This window comes from Canis lupus, chromosome 16 (genome assembly GCF_048164855.1).
Source record: "Canis lupus baileyi chromosome 16, mCanLup2.hap1, whole genome shotgun sequence".
Classification (NCBI taxonomy): domain Eukaryota; kingdom Metazoa; phylum Chordata; class Mammalia; order Carnivora; family Canidae; genus Canis; species Canis lupus.
Window position 1 is genome coordinate 18,183,088 of NC_132853.1, and position 17,341 is coordinate 18,200,428.

Below are 17,341 nucleotides of genomic sequence, written 5' to 3' on the forward strand. Positions count from 1 at the left end.
TGTAATGCATTTCCCATCCTAGATGTGTCATTTGCTGTGGGGCAGTCTGGATTAAGGAACATCTTGGCTTTGGTGGGTCCTGCACTTGCTAGGGGACCATAGTTGGGGTTAGGTGGATGCCCTCCTAGAGCTTTTCTAGATTGTATATTCCATGATGTCACTTGCTTTGAGAGTTCTCAGCAGTTTTGGAACTTTACTTGGGAAAACTTCCACTGACCTATCTTTTCCCAATTCCCTAGAAAATTGTTTTTTTGAATATTTTTTTTCTGCATTTACCCCAAGCCTCTACTCCTACTTCTCCAGCTCACCATCAGGTATATTGTAGTGGCTCAATAAATATTGCTAGGTGAGTGGCTGAAATGATCAAACGTCGTTGGTCCTCAAATCATCCTTTAAAAAAATTTTTTTTTTTTTTTTTAAAGATTTTATTCATTTATTTGAGACAGAGCACAGAGGGGAGTGTGAGAGGGAGAAGCAGACTCCCCACTGAGCAGAGAGCCTCATGAGAGGCTTGATCCCAGGACCCTGAGATCAGGACCCAAGGCAAAGGCAGATGCTTAACCAACTGAGCCACCCAGGCACGTCCTCAAATCATCTCTGAGACAAAGGTCAAAATTACCCAGGTTTGCTATTACTTTCTATGCCTATCTGCCCCCTGGTGGAAGGGCCTGGAAATGGTGAATTAGCCCTCTGGATAAACCCATAGAAATTTCAGAAATACTAGCTAATAATTGTTGATTGCTTATTGTGTGCCAGGCACTATTTTAAGTATATTTATCTATGTTCTCATTCATTCCTCAATGATCCCATATGAGAAACTCTTATCTTTCTTTTGAATGTCACATTACTGTTCAGTGACTAGGCTAGAACTTACTCTTGGGTCAGACTCCAAAGCTGGTGTTTGAAACACTGCCTGTGCCTCTCCACCTATTGATAGTTTCCTGCTGCATATGATACTTGTGTCTTCTGACCTTCAAAATAGAAAGATAAACAGGGAGGCCCCTGTGAGGAAGATGGGATTCAGGGAGATTCTCCCCCTCACACCCCTACCCCGCTGCTGCTTCCTGTAGTCCCTGCAATAGATAACACTGCTTTCTGCTACATTTAACTCCCAGACTCAAATCCAGGGGGATTTCTTGGTCAGGTTACTTTTCCCTGTGTGTAGACTCCACCAAACCTGCTATCCTTGAATAATAACTTCTGATAGTTAAGGTTCCTGTTTACAGAGCTTTTCCTATTCAGTGAATCTCTTGATCTTAGTAATTCTGTGAGGTAGAGGGCTCAATTGGTTAAGTATTTGACTCTTGGTTTCAGCTCAGGTCATGATCTCAGGGTCGTGAGATCCAGCCCTGCCTCCCACTCCTGCTTGGAATTCCCTTTCCCTCTGCCCCTCCTGTCCGTGCATTCTCTCTCTCTCTCTCTCTCTCTCTCTCTCTCTCTCACACACACACACACACACACACACAAATAAAATAAAGGGGTGTCTGGGTGGCTCAGTGGTTGGGTGGCTCAGTTGTTGGGCGTTTGCCTTCTGCTCAAGGCGTGATCCCAGGATCTGGGATCGAATCCCACATCGGGCTCCCTGCGTGGAGCCTGCTTCTCCCTCTGCATCTGCCTCTGCCTCTCTGTGTGTGTTTCTCATTAATAAGTAAATAAAATATTAATAAAATAAATACGTAAAATCTTTTTTAAAAATTCTGTGAGGTACAACAAGCAGGTATCATCCCTATGTATATGAAGAATGACTGAGACCCTCAATAGTAGGTAATAAAGCTAGTATTTGAATCTGGATCTCTCTAACTTTGTTCTAGCCATAGATGCCCTAATCTCTCTCTCTTTTTTTTTTTTTTTAAGATTTTATTTATTTACTTGAAAGAGAGTGCACAGATGCATACATGAGCTAGGGAGGGGCAGAGGGAGAGGGAATCTCAAGCTGACTCCGTGCTAAGTGTGGAGCCTTACTACCTCTCAGTCTTACTACCCTGAGATCATGACCTGAGCCGAAATGAAGAGTCAGTTGCTTAAATGACTTGAGCTACCTAAGCGCCCCCACAGATTCCCTATTCTGTACACTGCCTTATGTCCTGATCAGTGATATCTTTGGTACCAGGTATTTAAATAAGCTGGTTATGGGGGAACCTGGCTGAATCAGTCTGTAGAGCATATGACTCTTGATCTCAGGGTTGTGAGTTTGAGCCACATGTTGGGCATATAGCTTACTTTAAAAAATAATAAAAATAAATAAGTTGCTTACAAAGCTGTGGTATCTGTGTTAGCTGTATACTTAAGGGAAGATGTTATAGAAGAAAGCTTCCAGGGTGCCTGTGTGGGAGTAAGATAAAGTGTAAAGAAAGCTTGGGTTTTTTTTTTTGTTTTTTTTTTAAGGGCTGGGCTTATGTCTTGTACGTGAGGTGGGTGGTACTGGATTCCAAGAATGTAGTCTCTTTTTTGTCCAATATACTCATCTCATCCTTGAGATTCTTAAACATACTATAGCCTATATCCACCCTTCCTAGCCTTACTTCCTTGTGATTCTGATTCCTTTATTTGACTGCTCTAACCACCACTGTCAACATCTGCAGAAGCAGGACAAAAAGAACTAATTGGTGTAAGTGTCCCATTCCATACTCCTGAATCAAGCCAAGCTACCTTCCAGTGGGGGCGGTGGGGACACCCTGAGACTTGGTACTGACTTGGAACAAAGGATTCTGTTGGTCAGCAGGCCACTGTACCACCCTGTCTTACCTGGCCTGCAAGGAGAGAAGCCCACCAACACTGAGGAAGGCCCAGGGGCAGGCCTGTATTACCTGTCTGAACTAAAATCCAGCGGCTTTGGACTGCCATGACTCAGCTGAGCCCAAGGTGTCTGGGCAGAATAGAACTTATACTGACGGCACTTGCTGAGTCCACTACATGTCTGCTCTGGTTAAGGCGCTGTGCTAGGAGTGTCACGTGATTTTGGCCGGTCAGACACCTAACGTACAGTGGCTGATGTGGGCAGCTTCTAATGGAATGCTGCTGCCTTGGACTATTAGTGATCCCAGATTTTTTGGTATTTTCTTATCTAGGAGAATGTAGTGAGGGTCAGAAACTGGCCCCACTCTATGGAGACTGATGCCCATTGAGGGTCAGTGGCTTATAAGAAGCAGCAGAACACAGACTCTTCTCTCAGGGCTTTGATTCTGCTCACCAGCTACTGCTACCTAATGGATAGAAGGTTTCTGGGCGTCTTTTGCCTCCCTCTCCCTTCCTGGCCTCAACTGTCACTGTCACATTCATCCTTTTAAGACCTTCTTCAAATTGGTCATCTTACAAACATTTCATTTATGGACAGAGCATCTGTTCTGTATGCAGTGAATAAAGCAGACCTCAAACACGTGGGAGTGCCCTACTGCACTGAGGTATTGTGCCCCTGAAAGCCCAACTCTTTCCTGTACTCTTTTGCTTAGTTCTGCCTTGGTGAGCATGGGACCAAATCTCTCTGTGCCTTGTGGAGTTGATTTCTCTTTTCATGCCTCTGAAAGCAGCATTTTCTAAGCAGTTGCTGCCAGGCTAACCAGCCACGCCACTCAATGAAGGCAACTGTGCCCTCTTCCTTCTTGCACACTCCTTGAGCCCCTTCCCTTTCATTTGATGCCCAGTGATGTGACTGAATGGGATCTTCTTGGGCCAAGGCAGCTGAGGCCACCAGCTGAGTATTCGGTCAGCTTAGTCATGCTGTGTCCTGGCTGCCTTCTGCAAGGGGGAGAAATAGGGCGGGAGTTAGCTACTTGAGCCTAGGCTCCCGGCCAGGCCCTTTCCTTCTGCTGGGGCAGTCTGTGGACTTGATCAGCAAACTTTTACTAAGCTCCCTCTGTGTATACTTAAGAGACCCCTACCTCAGAAAGGGAGAAGAGAGCTGAGACCTTTTGCAGGAGCCTGGCATCCTTAAAGAGCTCTTGTTCTCAGAGCCTTTTCCTTTTTGACTAGAAGTCTGACATCCGCCCGAGCCCCCTGATGGGTGGCCACTGGAGATGGGAACAGAGAGACTGTTAACATTAATGAGGCACATTGAGTGGGTATTTCCGCAGTCTCCAAAGGAAGGCAGGTTTTTCCTCTTTCATTTTGGAAAGTGACAGCTGACAAGGGCCAAATACAGACTATTTTTGGCTCTCAGAACTTTAAGATTCTCTGAATCCTTTCTTCTCAGCTCCCTCCCTGCTGCCCTGTCATTATTGTCACCCCCACACACACACAAGGAAATAAAGCCTTTTGATCTTCACCCAATCAGGCAAAGAGTAAGCTGTAAACAAAAGTGAACTTGCGACATAAGGCTTAGGGAAGGGATGTTGGCAGCTTATTCCTCTGCTCCTGAGAAAGAAGCATCCTGTTTGCTGTGCCAGGATGCCCACCCAGTGGGTATGGTGCCCTAGCTGCCAGGGCACAAGGGAAAGCTGCTTCCTCCCTGGCTGCCACAGGCTGAAGAGGTGCCACTCTGGGTGCCCTCTTTAGCTCGATGTCATGGGGAAGGGACTGAGTTGAGTGGCCACAGAGGGCCCTGACAAGCAGCTCTGTGTAGAACCTTCACCCCCCAAGGCCAGCATGGGCTGGTAGGGACTTGGAGAGAGTACCATATACGGGAACCAACCCTCAATTAACCTTTGTGAGAATTGGCCAGGTCTGGCTCTCCAGAATCCAGGACTTTGAAAGTTCCTCTGTTGATCTGATCTTTGGTGGCCTCATTTATAAATGAGAATCCTTGATAGTAGCTGCCTTCTAAAGCAGGAGTGAGGATTCATTGAGATAGCCTGTCACTCAGCACCAGGCCTGCCCAGTTACAAGTACTGACTAAACATTAGCAGTGCTCATTACCATAGGGGCTCAGTAAGACTGGGTCTAAGATGAAGACTAGAACTTCTTTATCCCCTGCTCCACCTAACGCCCTCAAAAGGGGAATCTAGAAGGGCTGGTTGGCTTGGCACTCATGAGCTCCCTCTCCTTCTTTGCTCTCCTTACCCTTCTCTCTCTCTAGGGGACACTACACAGAAAATGAGAGCTGCTCACTATCCTACCCCAGCCGAATTGGACGCGTATGCTAAGAAGGTCGCAAACAACCCACTGACTATAAAAATCTTCCCCAACAGTGTGAAGGTTCCCCAGCGGAAACACGTTCGTCGTACTGTGAACGGCCTCGACACATCAGCCCAGCGCTACAGCCCCTACCCGACTCAGGCTGCCACCAAGGCAGGCCTGCTTGCCATTGTCAAAGTGCCAGCCAAAAGCATACTCAAGGACTTTGACGGCACCCGAGCCCGATTGCTCCCTGAGGCCATCATGAACCCCCCAGTGGCGCCCTATGCTACTGTGGCACCCAGCACTTTAGCCCACCCCCAGGCCCAGGCTCTGGCCCGCCAGCAGGCCCTGCAGCATGCACAGACCCTGGCCCATGCCCCTCCCCAGACGCTGCAGCACCCTCAGGGTATCCCGCCACCCCAGGCGCTGTCCCACCCTCAGAGCCTCCAGCAGCCTCAGGGCCTGGGCCACCCTCAGCCCATGGCCCAAACCCAGGGCCTGGTCCACCCTCCAGCCCTGTCTCACCAGGGTCTCCAGCACCCCCCCAATCCCTTGCTGCATGGAGGTCGGAAGATGCCAGACTCAGATGCCCCCCCGAATGTGACCGTGTCTACCTCAACTATCCCCCTTTCAATGGCGGCCACCCTGCAGCACAGCCAGCCCCCGGACCTGAGCAGCATCGTGCACCAGATCAACCAGTTTTGCCAGACGAGGGCAGGCATCAGCACTACCTCAGTGTGTGAGGGCCAGATCGCCAATCCCAGCCCCATTAGTCGCAGTCTGCTCATCAATGCAAGCACCCGGGTGTCGACCCACAGCGTCCCCACGCCAATGCCTTCATGTGTGGTCAATCCCATGGAGCACACCCATGCGGCCACAGCCGCACTGCCTGCCGCAGGCCCTGTCAACCTGCCCACAGGCATCTCTCGAGCCCCCACTGGCTACCCTAGCGACCTCAAGCCAGTCGCCTGGAACCAGCACCAGCTGGCTCACCTACAGCAGATGTGCAGTGAGGCTGGTGGGACGCCGGCCCCTGGCCTGACAGGCAAGCATGCAGCAGGACGCGAGTTGGCAGGGCCTGGCTTTGTGGGCAAGGCCCCTGCCTACCCGCAGGAACTCTGCCTGGCACAGTCCTTCCATCTGAAGCCACCCCTGGAGAAGCCAACCCCATCCCCGCCCGTCAACGGCCTGGCAGCCCCACTGGCCTACCCCAATGGTCACTACTTCCAACCCCTGTGGAACAACATTCTGCCCACTCCCAATAGCGACAGCTCGGGGTCTCAGGACCTCGCCATGCCGTTCCATGGTGGGCAGCCCACGGGTGCACCCCTTGACTGTGGGACGGCTGCTGGGGCCCACTACCGAGCAGGGACTGGGGGTGGTCCAGTGGCAAGCCAGAACAGCTTGATGCAAACAGTGGATTACCTAAGTGGGGATTTCCAGCAGGCCTGCTTTCGAGAACAGAGCCTGGCCATGCTGAGCAAGGCCCACCGAGCCCCTGGCAACCGAGCTCCTGATCCCACAGATAGTCGAAATCTTCATATTCAGCACCCTGGGTATAGATAGGTAGCCCTGCTGCCCTCCACAAGCTACACATCATACATCACCCTCCTAGGTTTAGACTTACTTTGGAGTCATTGGATAGTTTCAAATTTTTCGCTCCTCCAATGTGATCATTCTTAGATGTCTAAGGGAATTTGGTGGGATCTAATTGAGGACACCAGGGGATGCCCTGTGCCCTCATCCTCCCCTCCACCATCCCCAGTAACTTCTGGGTTTATGTTAGGCCCTAACCCCAACTCCAGGCTTTTCTCTCTGCTGCCAATCAATCCCTTTACCTTGGCTGTTTCCCGCCAGCCACCTCCTGTCTTCTTGCACCTCTGCCTGTTCCCCTCAGGACTGAGGTGTGGGTAAGGTAAGGGCCCTGGGTGAGGCAGCTGTAGGTGCCCAGACCCTTAAGCTAGGCCTCTCCCTGTCTGTCTCTTTGGGACTAAGAAGCCAGACTTCCCAAGTGCTCTGGAAGCAAATTCCTTGTTCACCCAAAGATCTCAAATCAAACTCACCCAGTCTTCACCTCCCCCCACCCCCCTCCATTCCTCAGGGCTTTGTTTTACATCTACATGGATTCCAGAGCCACTGCGCTTGTTCTTGCTACTCCTCAAGGGCACCCTGCAGGTACTTGGCCATAGCCTTGAGACGTGGGGAAAAGATCCTTGTGTTGGTCTTAGTTCCTGACACCCACCCTCCCCCGGCCCCTTCCAGCCCTAGAGAAAGGTAGTAAGGTAGTGAGCATTCAGCCAACCCAAGATCCTTTGTGACCCAAGATCCCTTTGTCACTGGTGTCACTCTCCTAACTCACTTGCTGCTCCCATCCCTTACGCCCCTCCAAAACCTAAGCAAAACAAAACAGGATCTTATGGAACTAGGTAGGTGAAGGATGATCACATTGGGGTTTGGAATTAAAAACACCAAAAAAAAAAAAAAATGCATTTGGTTCTCTCTACACTGGCTAAGAATATTGCTCTACACTGTAAGTTTTAAATGTCCTGTTTCTGTATGAATGTAGTGTGGGTTTGAGTAGCGTTGTGTGAGCGGCCCCACAGGTACATTCACCCTCTAGTCACCTCCTATTGCAGCCCCAGTTTAATGAAGAAAGAAAGAAAGAAAAAAAAAAAAAACACAAAGCCTTAAGCTCTTTGAATTCTTCCTTTACCAAATGAGCATGGTTCTAACAGCTGGAGGTGGGTCTACATGGAAAACAGCCCCTCCCGCCCTTGCCCATCCTTCACCCCATGCTCGATGTGTCTCACTCCCAAGTGACAAATAGTTGGCTAGAAATTTAAACTTTTCTGTAACTTTAAATTTAGATCATTTTGTAATTTTTTGCACCCTTCTGTTAAAGATACATAGTTGGGGTCTTTTTTTTTTTTTTTTTCTTTTCCTTTTTAAACCAAATAAGCCCTTACCTTTCCTCTTGTCTCTGGGGAATGTTAGCTGATGTTCTTATTTAAGATTTGGGGTTTTGTTTACTATACTATCCACTGTTCTTTAGCCAGAAATTCTCTAGTGATCTGAAGCAATGTGACTGAAGACCAGTTTTTAAATTATGTGTTGGCAAGTTGCCTTATATTTAAAAAGAGAAAAAAAAAAGAAAATGCCTGATTGTGTCATGCCAAATGATAGCAACATGAAGTCCTAATTTATTGTTCCTGATGTCCCTGCCGTCTGTGAACACTGGTACCTCCCTGTCCCTGAGCCCTTAGGGGGCACCTGCAGCTTCTGGTGCAGCCCACCCCCACCCCCAGCCCGCCCAGGCATTGACCGCCATCTCACCCAGGGCCCCCTTCCGGGTCTCGCTTCTCAGAGTTACAGTGAAAGGGCACCACTGTTTCCCCTTATCCCTTGCTTGATTTCCAAACCAGGTATTTTTGCCGTAATTTTTTCCAATGCCTCTCCCTGAGAGGTGAGCTGCCATCTTAGGAAATTGGACCAGACACCAACTTGGGAGCTTTAAATCAAAACCTCAAACCCTCAAATCTCTTCCTGTGTAGGGGTGCAAATTTCTGAAGCTCTCACTCCCACCCCTAGTCTGCATGGAAAATGTACTGTGACCCCCCCCCTCCCCTGTTTAACTTCCCCCCCAACTGCCCTTGCCTTTGGTGTGAGATGTTTCCTAGTTCACCCTGAGCCCCTCTCCCTTCTCTGCCAGCCAGTCCCCAACCAGCAATAAGGGTCCAAGCCAGGGCCTCCTGTCCACACTCCCTGCCTCCATCCCACACTGCCCCTAGGGAATACCTGGATTCCCTATGCTGTCCACATACTGTAGCATTCATTCTCCATCTCCCTCATCTTCTCACCTGTGGTGGTTTATGGGTGTGATGGGGTTTTTAAGATTATTATAAACCAGTAAAAAGAAAAAACTGACCTTCTGATCTCGTCCTATTCGTTGAATGCTGTGAATGTGTGAGGTGATTTTTCTTGTAATGGTTTCTAACCTGTCTCATTTCTAGAAGGGAAGCCAGTCCTCGTTTTTAAGAGGGGAGCCACGTAGTGTTTGTCCCACTCAGGAGCCCTCCCAGTCTGTTACCCCAGAGCAAGTGCTGTGGTGGTTGGAAAGTATGGGGTAGTCACTGCAGCCAGCTGCCCAGCCCTGCCGGCTGGGTGTGCTGTCACTCTCACTCCAAGGACCATTGAAAAAGGGATCTATCTGGTTTGCTGATAAGCCAACTGAAGACTGAATGTCCCTCCCTCCCCTTCTCCTCCAGCACTTTGGAATTCTGAGGGCCTCTGACAGTTGGAGGTCATAGGTGCTGTAATCTATAACATGCAAAGTGCCCCCTCAGAGTACAGTCCCTTCTGGGCACGCCCATCTCGGGGGGGGGGGGGGGGCTTTAGAGAAGGGCTTCACCTCCTTTATTCCTTAGGCCATCCCAGTAAAAACAAGCCTTCTACCTGGGTTACATACCTGGAGTCTGCCTAAGGTCATACCTGGGTTACATACCTGGAGTCTGCCTAAGGTCACACAGCTATAGAGCTGACCCACAAGGTGAGCCCAGCTCTGTCTTGCCTCTTAGGACAGGAGCTTGAGTCCAGCCCACATTTTGATGCAGAACCTGGCCTGAGGGGCACCCAGGTGGCTCAGCAGTTGAGCGTCCGCCTTTGGCTCCGGGTGTGATCCCGGAGACCAGGGATCAAGTCCCACATCGAGCTCCCCACAGGGAGCCTGCTTCTCCCTCTGCCTGTGTCTCTGCCTCTCTCTCTCTGTGTCTCATGAATGAATAAAATCTCAAGAAAATAAACCAAAACAAAATCTGGCCTGAGTTCCACAAAGCAGTTCTGCTTGCTTGCAGCATCGCTGGAATGAGGTTTGGGGTCTGGAGTCAAGTGCAACACCCACTGTTGAACACAACTCTAGAAGCTACCGCTCGACCTTCCCTGTCCGTGTGCTCTCGAGTGGTGCACGGCACAGGCCTGCCAGCAGAGGGGGCCCAAGCTTGACCCAGGGTGTCCGGCTTCTCTGGGAAGACGGATGCTGGACGCACGGTTTTCCACCTGTTGCCTGACGCAGGCATTTGGCAGAGCCCAGGCTTTTCCCTACCAGTTTCCTGGCATCACTGTACCAAGATGGAACCATCTGGAGAAGCAGTCTTTACTTCCTCAGCAAGGCCACCAGGGTCCCATCTCCCCCTCGGTCAGTGAATGTGACCTTTTGAAGGTCCTTAATCCTAACACAAGCTCTTTTCACTTCAGCCTGTGTGGCAAAGTGAAGGCAAAAACTCCAGCCCTTGAACCTGCCCCTTACTAAGGTAGTGGTAGTCACACACTGGGCCTGTTCCCAGGGCCAAGCAGAAAGAGTAAGGGACTTGATTGATTGTGAAGTTTGCAAGTCTAGGGGAATAGGAATACTCCCTCCATCTTGCCAGTAAGTCTTACAGTGCCCCATGTAGCTGAACAACTTGCCAAAAAGCAAGCACAGCAAGGATCCAAACTCAATTCTACAGCCAAAATTAAAGGGAGCTATACTACCAGGATTGCTAGAGCTTCCAACAGAATCCAGGCCCTGTCCCAAACCAGCTTGAACGAGCCCTGAGAATTCGGCTCACGCCTCCATTCCTGTTTTGTCAGTCAAATGTGGGTAATCACAGGCACTGAGGCCTCTATGAAAAGTAAACAAATATGGATGAGAAAATCCAGGTGCCCTGTACATCTCACAAGGCCCATGGCTTAGTCCCTGGATATGGGCTGGGCTTTGGGGCTGGATGAACCTTCTGTCAAGCACGTATTTTGTGCTAGGAACAAGCACTGTCTTAGGAAGTCTTCATCACAACCAGTCGAGATAGGTCCTTTTAGTTTGGGGATGGGAGCGATTTCATTGGCCTGTTGTATTAAATGAAATAATACAGGTAAAGCACCTAGCGGTGTCTGCCACGTGACAGCTATCATTACTGGACCAAGAAACACCAACTTAGGGTGGAAACCCTAGGCTTTAGTGGAGCGAGGATCAGGGGACTCCCAACTTCTAAAATGTTCAGAGCCTGCATCTCCCCATTTAACCACCAGGCGGCAGAGGCAGGCAGCTGTGCGCCGCACAAAGCCGACGCGATTCCCCTGCCGTCCGCCAGAGGGCGATGCAGCAGCCTGACTTCGGCCCTGTGACCTCGCAGTCGGGCCCTGCCTTCCAGGGCCCTGACCATCCCAGATAAGTCAGGCTGGAACCAAGTTAATAAATACAATTCAGGATTTATTAAAAACCAGGGCTCCCCCGCCGTGCTCTCCTGGCACTAAGTAAATAAATAACCGGAGAGGGCACAGCTGGGGAAAGGGGAAGAGAAATCAGATCTCATCAAGACAGATTCTTTGAACTACCCCTCACTTTCCCAACTCCCACCCCCCACTATGGCTCTTGGGACATAGCACCAGCAGGTACCTCAGTCCCGGGTAGAGTGTGGCCGGCACCAAGGCATGTCTTCCCTGCCCAGGAGAGGAGACAGACCCTGGGATCACTTGTTTCCAAGCCCTTGGTGACCCCAAGACCTGCTCCACCCAGGGGCCAGGGCTGAAGCACCAATAGGAGGCACCTGAGGGTAGGAGGGAAGGGGGGGAGGGGGAACGGAGGAACAGAACCTAGGCAGCAAAAGAGGCTGAAAGGGGGTCCGGCCCCCTCTCCAGGTTCAGCCAGTTCCCGACTGAGGTCACATTCCATCCTCCCTTTCTCCTGGAGCCCTGTCTGCACTCAGCTGAGGATCTTGCGGGGCAGTTCAACAGAGGCACGGATGAAGACGGCATCATCCCGCACATAGTTTCGCTTGCGGATATCCTGGTGGGAAATGAACTTGGGATAACCAAAGCCCAGAGAACTCTCATCCAGGGAGCCCCGCCAAGTACCCGGTTTTTGAAAATTCTTCCAGTTTGGGTCAGGGTGAAAGGTCTCCGTGACATGCTGTGGCTTAGCCAGCCCAGGGTCGCTCTGATCCAGCAGGGAGAAGGTGACACGGCGGGCAAATGGCCACTCCAGGAGATTGTCAAAGGCACCTGGCAGCACGCGAATGTAGAGCGAGAGGTGAGTCCCCTCGCCGCTGCCGTTGCCATTGAGGAACGCAGAGACCTGCAACTTGTAGCCGTACTTGTGTGTGTAGAAGGCCGGGCTGAAGCACTCGAGGTTGGGCTTAGCTTTGGCTTCCTGAAGCCGCCGTCCATAGCTGCCTATCTTCCAGATGAGCACGCCGTCACTGCCCACCGACAGCTCCTCCAGCTCCCGCCGCATCTCCTGCAGCTCCTGCCGCTGCCGGCTCACCAGGGCACACATCATGGCCAGGTGTGGCTTCACACTCTCCTCCACATGCCGTGCCATCGCCAGCTTAGGACACTGTTGGCAAAGCCCAGAGCAGGCGGGGGGGGGGGGGGGGGGGGGGGGGACGACGACACACAGTTCTCAGCAGGAGCAGGCCCAGGGGAGAGGGGGGAGGGGGGAGAGCTGCAGGTACCCAGCTCTGAACGGGGAAGATAGAGGGCACTTAGGAGGCCAGTAGCGGCCTCACAGCAGGAACCACCGTGGGCCTGGTCTGCATATGAGGCTTCAGGGACCAAGGGGGCCAACGGGAAAGCAGGACATCTCAACATCTCACCCTGTGTTTGCAGCCGGAGTCCTTGAAGGGACACAGCACCAGGGCGGTGCTACAGCTCTCCTTCAGATGGCCAGGCAGGTCCTCCCGAGCCACCGTGCCCACACCACACTGGTTGGGGCAGGGCACAGGCAACCTCGGGCACTGGTACTGGTGGCTCTGTGGCCACAGAGGCAGAGAAACAGGGATCAGTAGCTCGATTCCCCACTCCCTGCCCACCCCACGCCCACACTCGGGAAGGGCCGGACCTGGATTGTGTCAAAGACGAACTCCTTGGTGCAGTAGGTACAAGGCTGGGTGCGCTTGGGGCACTCAGAGGCAGCGTGCTGGGCCAGCAGGCGCCGCATCATGCGGGCACCACACTTGTTCTCACAGTACACGCTCTCTTGGGGGCACACGCCCTCGTGGCTCTGCGGGAAGGCCAGAAAGGCCGAGTTGAGGGATCCCTGGGCTACCAGGTGCCCGACTCTCCCCCTGCCCTTCACCAGGCCCCTCTCACCTCAAAGGCCTCCCCGCTGAAGTCACAACCACAGAACTCGCACTTGAGGCGCCGCTTGGGGCAGTCGTGTTGCAAGTGTGCCGGCAGATCCCGGCGGCTCAGCTTGGTGGGGCAGCGATTGGGGCAGGGGATGACATTGAAGCTGCATGTATTCAGGTGACTCTAGGGAGTGGGGGGAGGCAGTTAGTGCCAGCCGGCAAAGGGGTTGTTCCCCGCCCTCCCCACCAGAGACTCACCTGCAGGTGCCGGAGCGGCCCGCTCCAGCGGCAGCCCTCCTCACTGTGGATGCAGCGGATCGCCAGGCTCAGCACCTGCACCTCCAGCTCCGGGTCTGGGTAGATCTGAGTGGATGCAGAGGAACTGGTCAGGGTCAGAGCCTGCTACAGGCCCCAGTTACCACCCCCACCGCCCCCACCACCCCCACCACCCCCAGACAGGCTAGCTCTACCTTAGAGTCAGTAACGGGTTCCCTGGAGCTGTATTCCCCTCTGTGCCCAGAGAGAAAAGGCCCAGCAGGTGGTATCTGCTCCACAGCTGGACACCAGGGTCTCCAACCTGCCTGCACAGGACACTCCCTCTGGAGTGGTAGCCAATCAGCCTGCTCAGTTCCAGGCAGCCCCCACATCCTCTGCTTCCTTCCTCCTGGTAGAGGGGTCCTGGCCCTCAGCCACTGGTCTGGCTTGCCCCCAAAGGGGAGGGGGAGCCTTTCTTCTGGGCACAGAGCAGCTCTGTGCACCCCCACAGGCTGGGCATTGTGCCTACCCTCCAGGGCAAACACTGGCCTCATTTGCAAACTGGCCCGGTGGGAGGGAAGAGGCCACCTTTGTGGGGGCACGATTCCACGGTACAGGGTTGACATTGGCCCTGAGCCGACTGGCTGCCAGCAGCTCCAGCCTCCACCAAGGGCAAAAGCCTGTAACCTGGGCCTCTGCCTGGCACTGTGGACTCACCTTGGCATAGTCCAAAGGAAGTTGGTCCTCAGGGCATTTGAAGACTCCTTCACTGTGAAGGGGGAGGGGCAGGGTCAGGCTCCAGCTATGGGAAGGGAGAACCCAGGCCTCACCCCCTCAACCAGGGCAGCCTCACACTCCCTCTCTAGACCTGTTCTCAGCCAGAGGCCTGTGGGTACCCACTATCCCCAGAACCCCAGAAGATCCTAGCTCTTGTCCTGGATAGAGGGGTTCTGGGCCCAGTGGAGGCAGACAGCTGCCTCAGACAGCATTTGGCCGACAGGTGGCAGCTGGTACCCCTCCCCCCCAGGAGGGCAGCTGGACTGGAAAAGGCACAGGACACCTGCCCTCTCTCCTCTCACTGGCTGATGGTGGGGGGGTTCGGGGATGGGCTGAGATTAAATTGCAGGGCTGCCCAGCCCCCATTAGTGCTCTAGTCCAAGAACCCAGGTCAAAGGTCAGTTTGGGGCCAGTTTACCCTATCCCTTCCCTCCTCCCACAAGGGTGTGTCTTCTAAAGCAAAGAGGAGAGGCTCACTCCGAGGCACTTGTTTACACTCCCATCCAGTCCTACCACCTGCCTCTGGGAAGGGGCTCCGTGCCTCCATTTTGCAGATGAAAGAACTGAGACCCACAGCAGAAGCAGCACCTGGATGTCTGACTGATTCCAAACCTCATATAGGTTCTACTACACTGTACACACAGACAAGAGGCAGGGCAAGAAAAACCATGCAGGGGGCACAGCCAAGACTCTGGTCACCACACGGCATGCACTGAAAGCTTTCTGACCTTGCACCAAAGAACCTGTTGGCACACCTCCTTCCGCCAACAGGGCCTTGCTGACCCTAGCCAGGACCAGTCACACATGTCTGGTGTGGCCTAGGCAGGGCAAGGGCTCACCGGTAGGACTTCAGGCATAGCATTCCTGGCAGATGTGAGTCAGGGAGGTGGGAGGCAGAAATCAAGGCGGAAGCGGAAGCCACATGGCTGCCCTGTCCACGATGGTACTTTGTAGGACATGGGCAGCCCAAAGGATTTCTAGCACCCACCTCCTTACCCCACTACCACCAATGACCATGCCACCGATGGCAAGAACAATACATGTCCAGGCACTGAAGAGGTGTGCCCATGCCCACAGGGCAACCAGCCTTCCTGGACCAACCTGAGTAATAGCCCTGGCAGGAGTGGGGAAAGAGGGGTGGGCCACCGGGGAGGGGTCTGCCTGGCTGCTCCAGGAATGTGCTGATTTAGAGGTTTTGGAAACAGGGAGGGGACTAAGGCAAGTTCCCAGGCTTCAGGCAGATTAGCCCGAGCAGCTTGGGGCCCAGCCAGGACAAAGGTTCCGCCGGGGCTATGGACACCCTTGCTTGTAGGGTAGGGGGTGGTGAGGGACAGAGCCTGTTCAACCACTTCTTTCCTTTGGGGGCCTCAGCTGCACAGCTCAGGCGCTGGGAGGGGGGGCGGAGAGGCCGGGCCAGAGATTGCTCCAGGCTGTGCAGTGGAGGCCCAGACCCAGGGGAGAAAACAGGATGGGGGGAGGGGGCTGTGGGAGAGGAAGAGGGGATTTCCGGGAGGGGGAGGGGCAGAAGCTGGGGAGAGGGGCAGAGGAGGCGGAGGGAAGCCGCCTGACAGCCCCCTCCTCTGCTCCCTTCCAGGCAGTCAGGGTGGGTCAGCTGCGAGTGGGGGCAGGGGCTCAGCTGGCCTCATCTGGAAACCAGAGGGCCGAGAAGGGCACCGCAAAAGACAATGGGACTGTGTGTCTGTAGGGGAGTATGTGTGTACAGTGAAGGGAGGAGGGAGGAGGGTGAGGGTAAGGAGGAGGGGGCAGCACAGCAGCTCTCACAGGAGCATATGTGAGGGCAAGAGCCGGCCCAGGCTGTGGGGAACTGAAAACAAAGGGCCTGCTGAGATTTCCGCCAGCTAGGGGCTGCGGAGGGCTGAGAGACGGAGGGGGGAGCACTGAGGCAGGAGCCCCAGAAGTGCTCCCTGCCTGCGCCCCTAGGCCCCCTCAGCAAACAGCCTCCTGACAGCTTTCCCTTGTGCTCTCGGGGCACGACCTCCACAGAAGTGGGGGCTCCCTCATCTCGCCTTCCCACACCGGGGCCCGAGCAATTCCCAGCAAAAGAGTTTTAGATTCAAGACACCGCGGAGCACCCAAAACTCAACAGATGCCCCAGAGCCAAGGGGTCACCCGGATCCCCGGGTCAGTAACACGCAGGGTGCGACCCCCTCTCTGGCGATTTATCAGACCACCCCTGGTACTCAAGAGCCCCAGTGGCGAGGAGGGGCACCCCAGGGGCCCAGTGCTTCAGGGGCGGTCTGTAGCGTCACTATCCTCCCTCTGCTGTTCGACCAAAAGCAGCCGGGGCTTGGGGGCTTAAATCCCAGCTAACCCTTTAAGGGACTGTGCGACCGTAGGCAAGTCGCGGCCTTTCTTTGAAGCTCTTGTTTCACCATCTGTGAAATGGGAGAACAAAAGCTGCCATTCTCGGATTGTTCTTAGAATCAGAAGAGGTTAGATGGGCGGAAACTCCAGAGGCTTAAGGCGCGGCGCGGGCAGAGGGTTCGGCCTCCCTTCCCGTACGGATTCAAAGTTCAAGGATGCGGCCGCTCCGGCTGGCGGGGGGCGGGGGCCGGGGGCGGGGGCGGGGGGCGCGGCCCCGGGCCAGAAAGGGCTTCTCCCTCCACCACCCCGCGGGCTGGCACCGAAGTCTTCCGACCCCGCGCGGCCGGCGGCCGGCGGCCGGGCCCCGGGCCCCTTCGGATTAGTGCGTGGGGTCCTCCCTCGGGGTCTGACGTCACCGCCTCCGCCGTGACGTCACGGTGGGCGCCCTTGAGATCACGGAGCCGCGGCGCAGACAAAGGCCCGGCGTGCCTCGGGCTCGGGCCCCTCCCCAGGCGCCGTCCCCCCTCGTCCTCGCCACCGGCCGCTGCCCGCCCCCCCGGCCCGCACCTGAGGAACTCCTGCAGGCAGGTGTCGCAGAAGCGGTGGCCGCAGGTAGAGACCTGCACAGGCTCGCGCATGGGCTTCCCGCACAGCGGGCACAGCAGCCGCCGCTTGGGCTTCTCCAGGAACTTGTAGTCGAAGCCAGGCATGGCGGGCGCGCGGCGGGCACGGGCGAGCGGGGCCGGGCACGCGACGGCCCCACAGCCCGCGCCTCGCTCCGGCCGCGCTCCCGGCTCCGGGCGGCGCCGACTGGCGGCCGCGGCCTGCGCCCA

General features: G+C 54.3%; 2 protein-coding genes across 10 annotated transcripts in view; one reads left to right on the forward strand and one right to left on the reverse strand.

The window, feature by feature from the left end:
- FAM222B (family with sequence similarity 222 member B) overlaps nt 1–8,976 on the forward strand; it is an 83,502-nt gene extending 74,526 nt beyond the window's left edge. For 8 of the 9 annotated variants that reach the window (XM_072779292.1, XM_072779285.1, XM_072779286.1 and 5 more), the window contains one exon: nt 5,012–8,976. In XM_072779292.1, coding sequence (XP_072635393.1) covers nt 5,012–6,618 — 1,607 coding nt within the window. In that variant the 3' untranslated portion in view covers nt 6,619–8,976. The remainder of the gene's footprint in view (nt 1–5,011) is intronic. The other variant, XM_072779294.1, reaches the window with a different exon arrangement.
- Nucleotides 8,977–11,272: 2,296 nt separating this feature from the next.
- On the reverse strand, nt 11,273–17,308 carry TRAF4 (TNF receptor associated factor 4). The gene is made up of 7 exons (XM_072779295.1): nt 17,076–17,308; nt 14,124–14,175; nt 13,410–13,514; nt 13,174–13,335; nt 12,923–13,084; nt 12,678–12,833; nt 11,273–12,418 (listed from the first exon to the last, which is right to left on the reverse strand). Exons 1-7 carry the CDS (start codon nt 17,216–17,218, stop codon nt 11,786–11,788), a joined length of 1,413 nt encoding a protein of 470 aa, XP_072635396.1. The 5' UTR covers nt 17,219–17,308; the 3' UTR covers nt 11,273–11,785.
- Nucleotides 17,309–17,341: the final 33 nt, after the last annotated feature.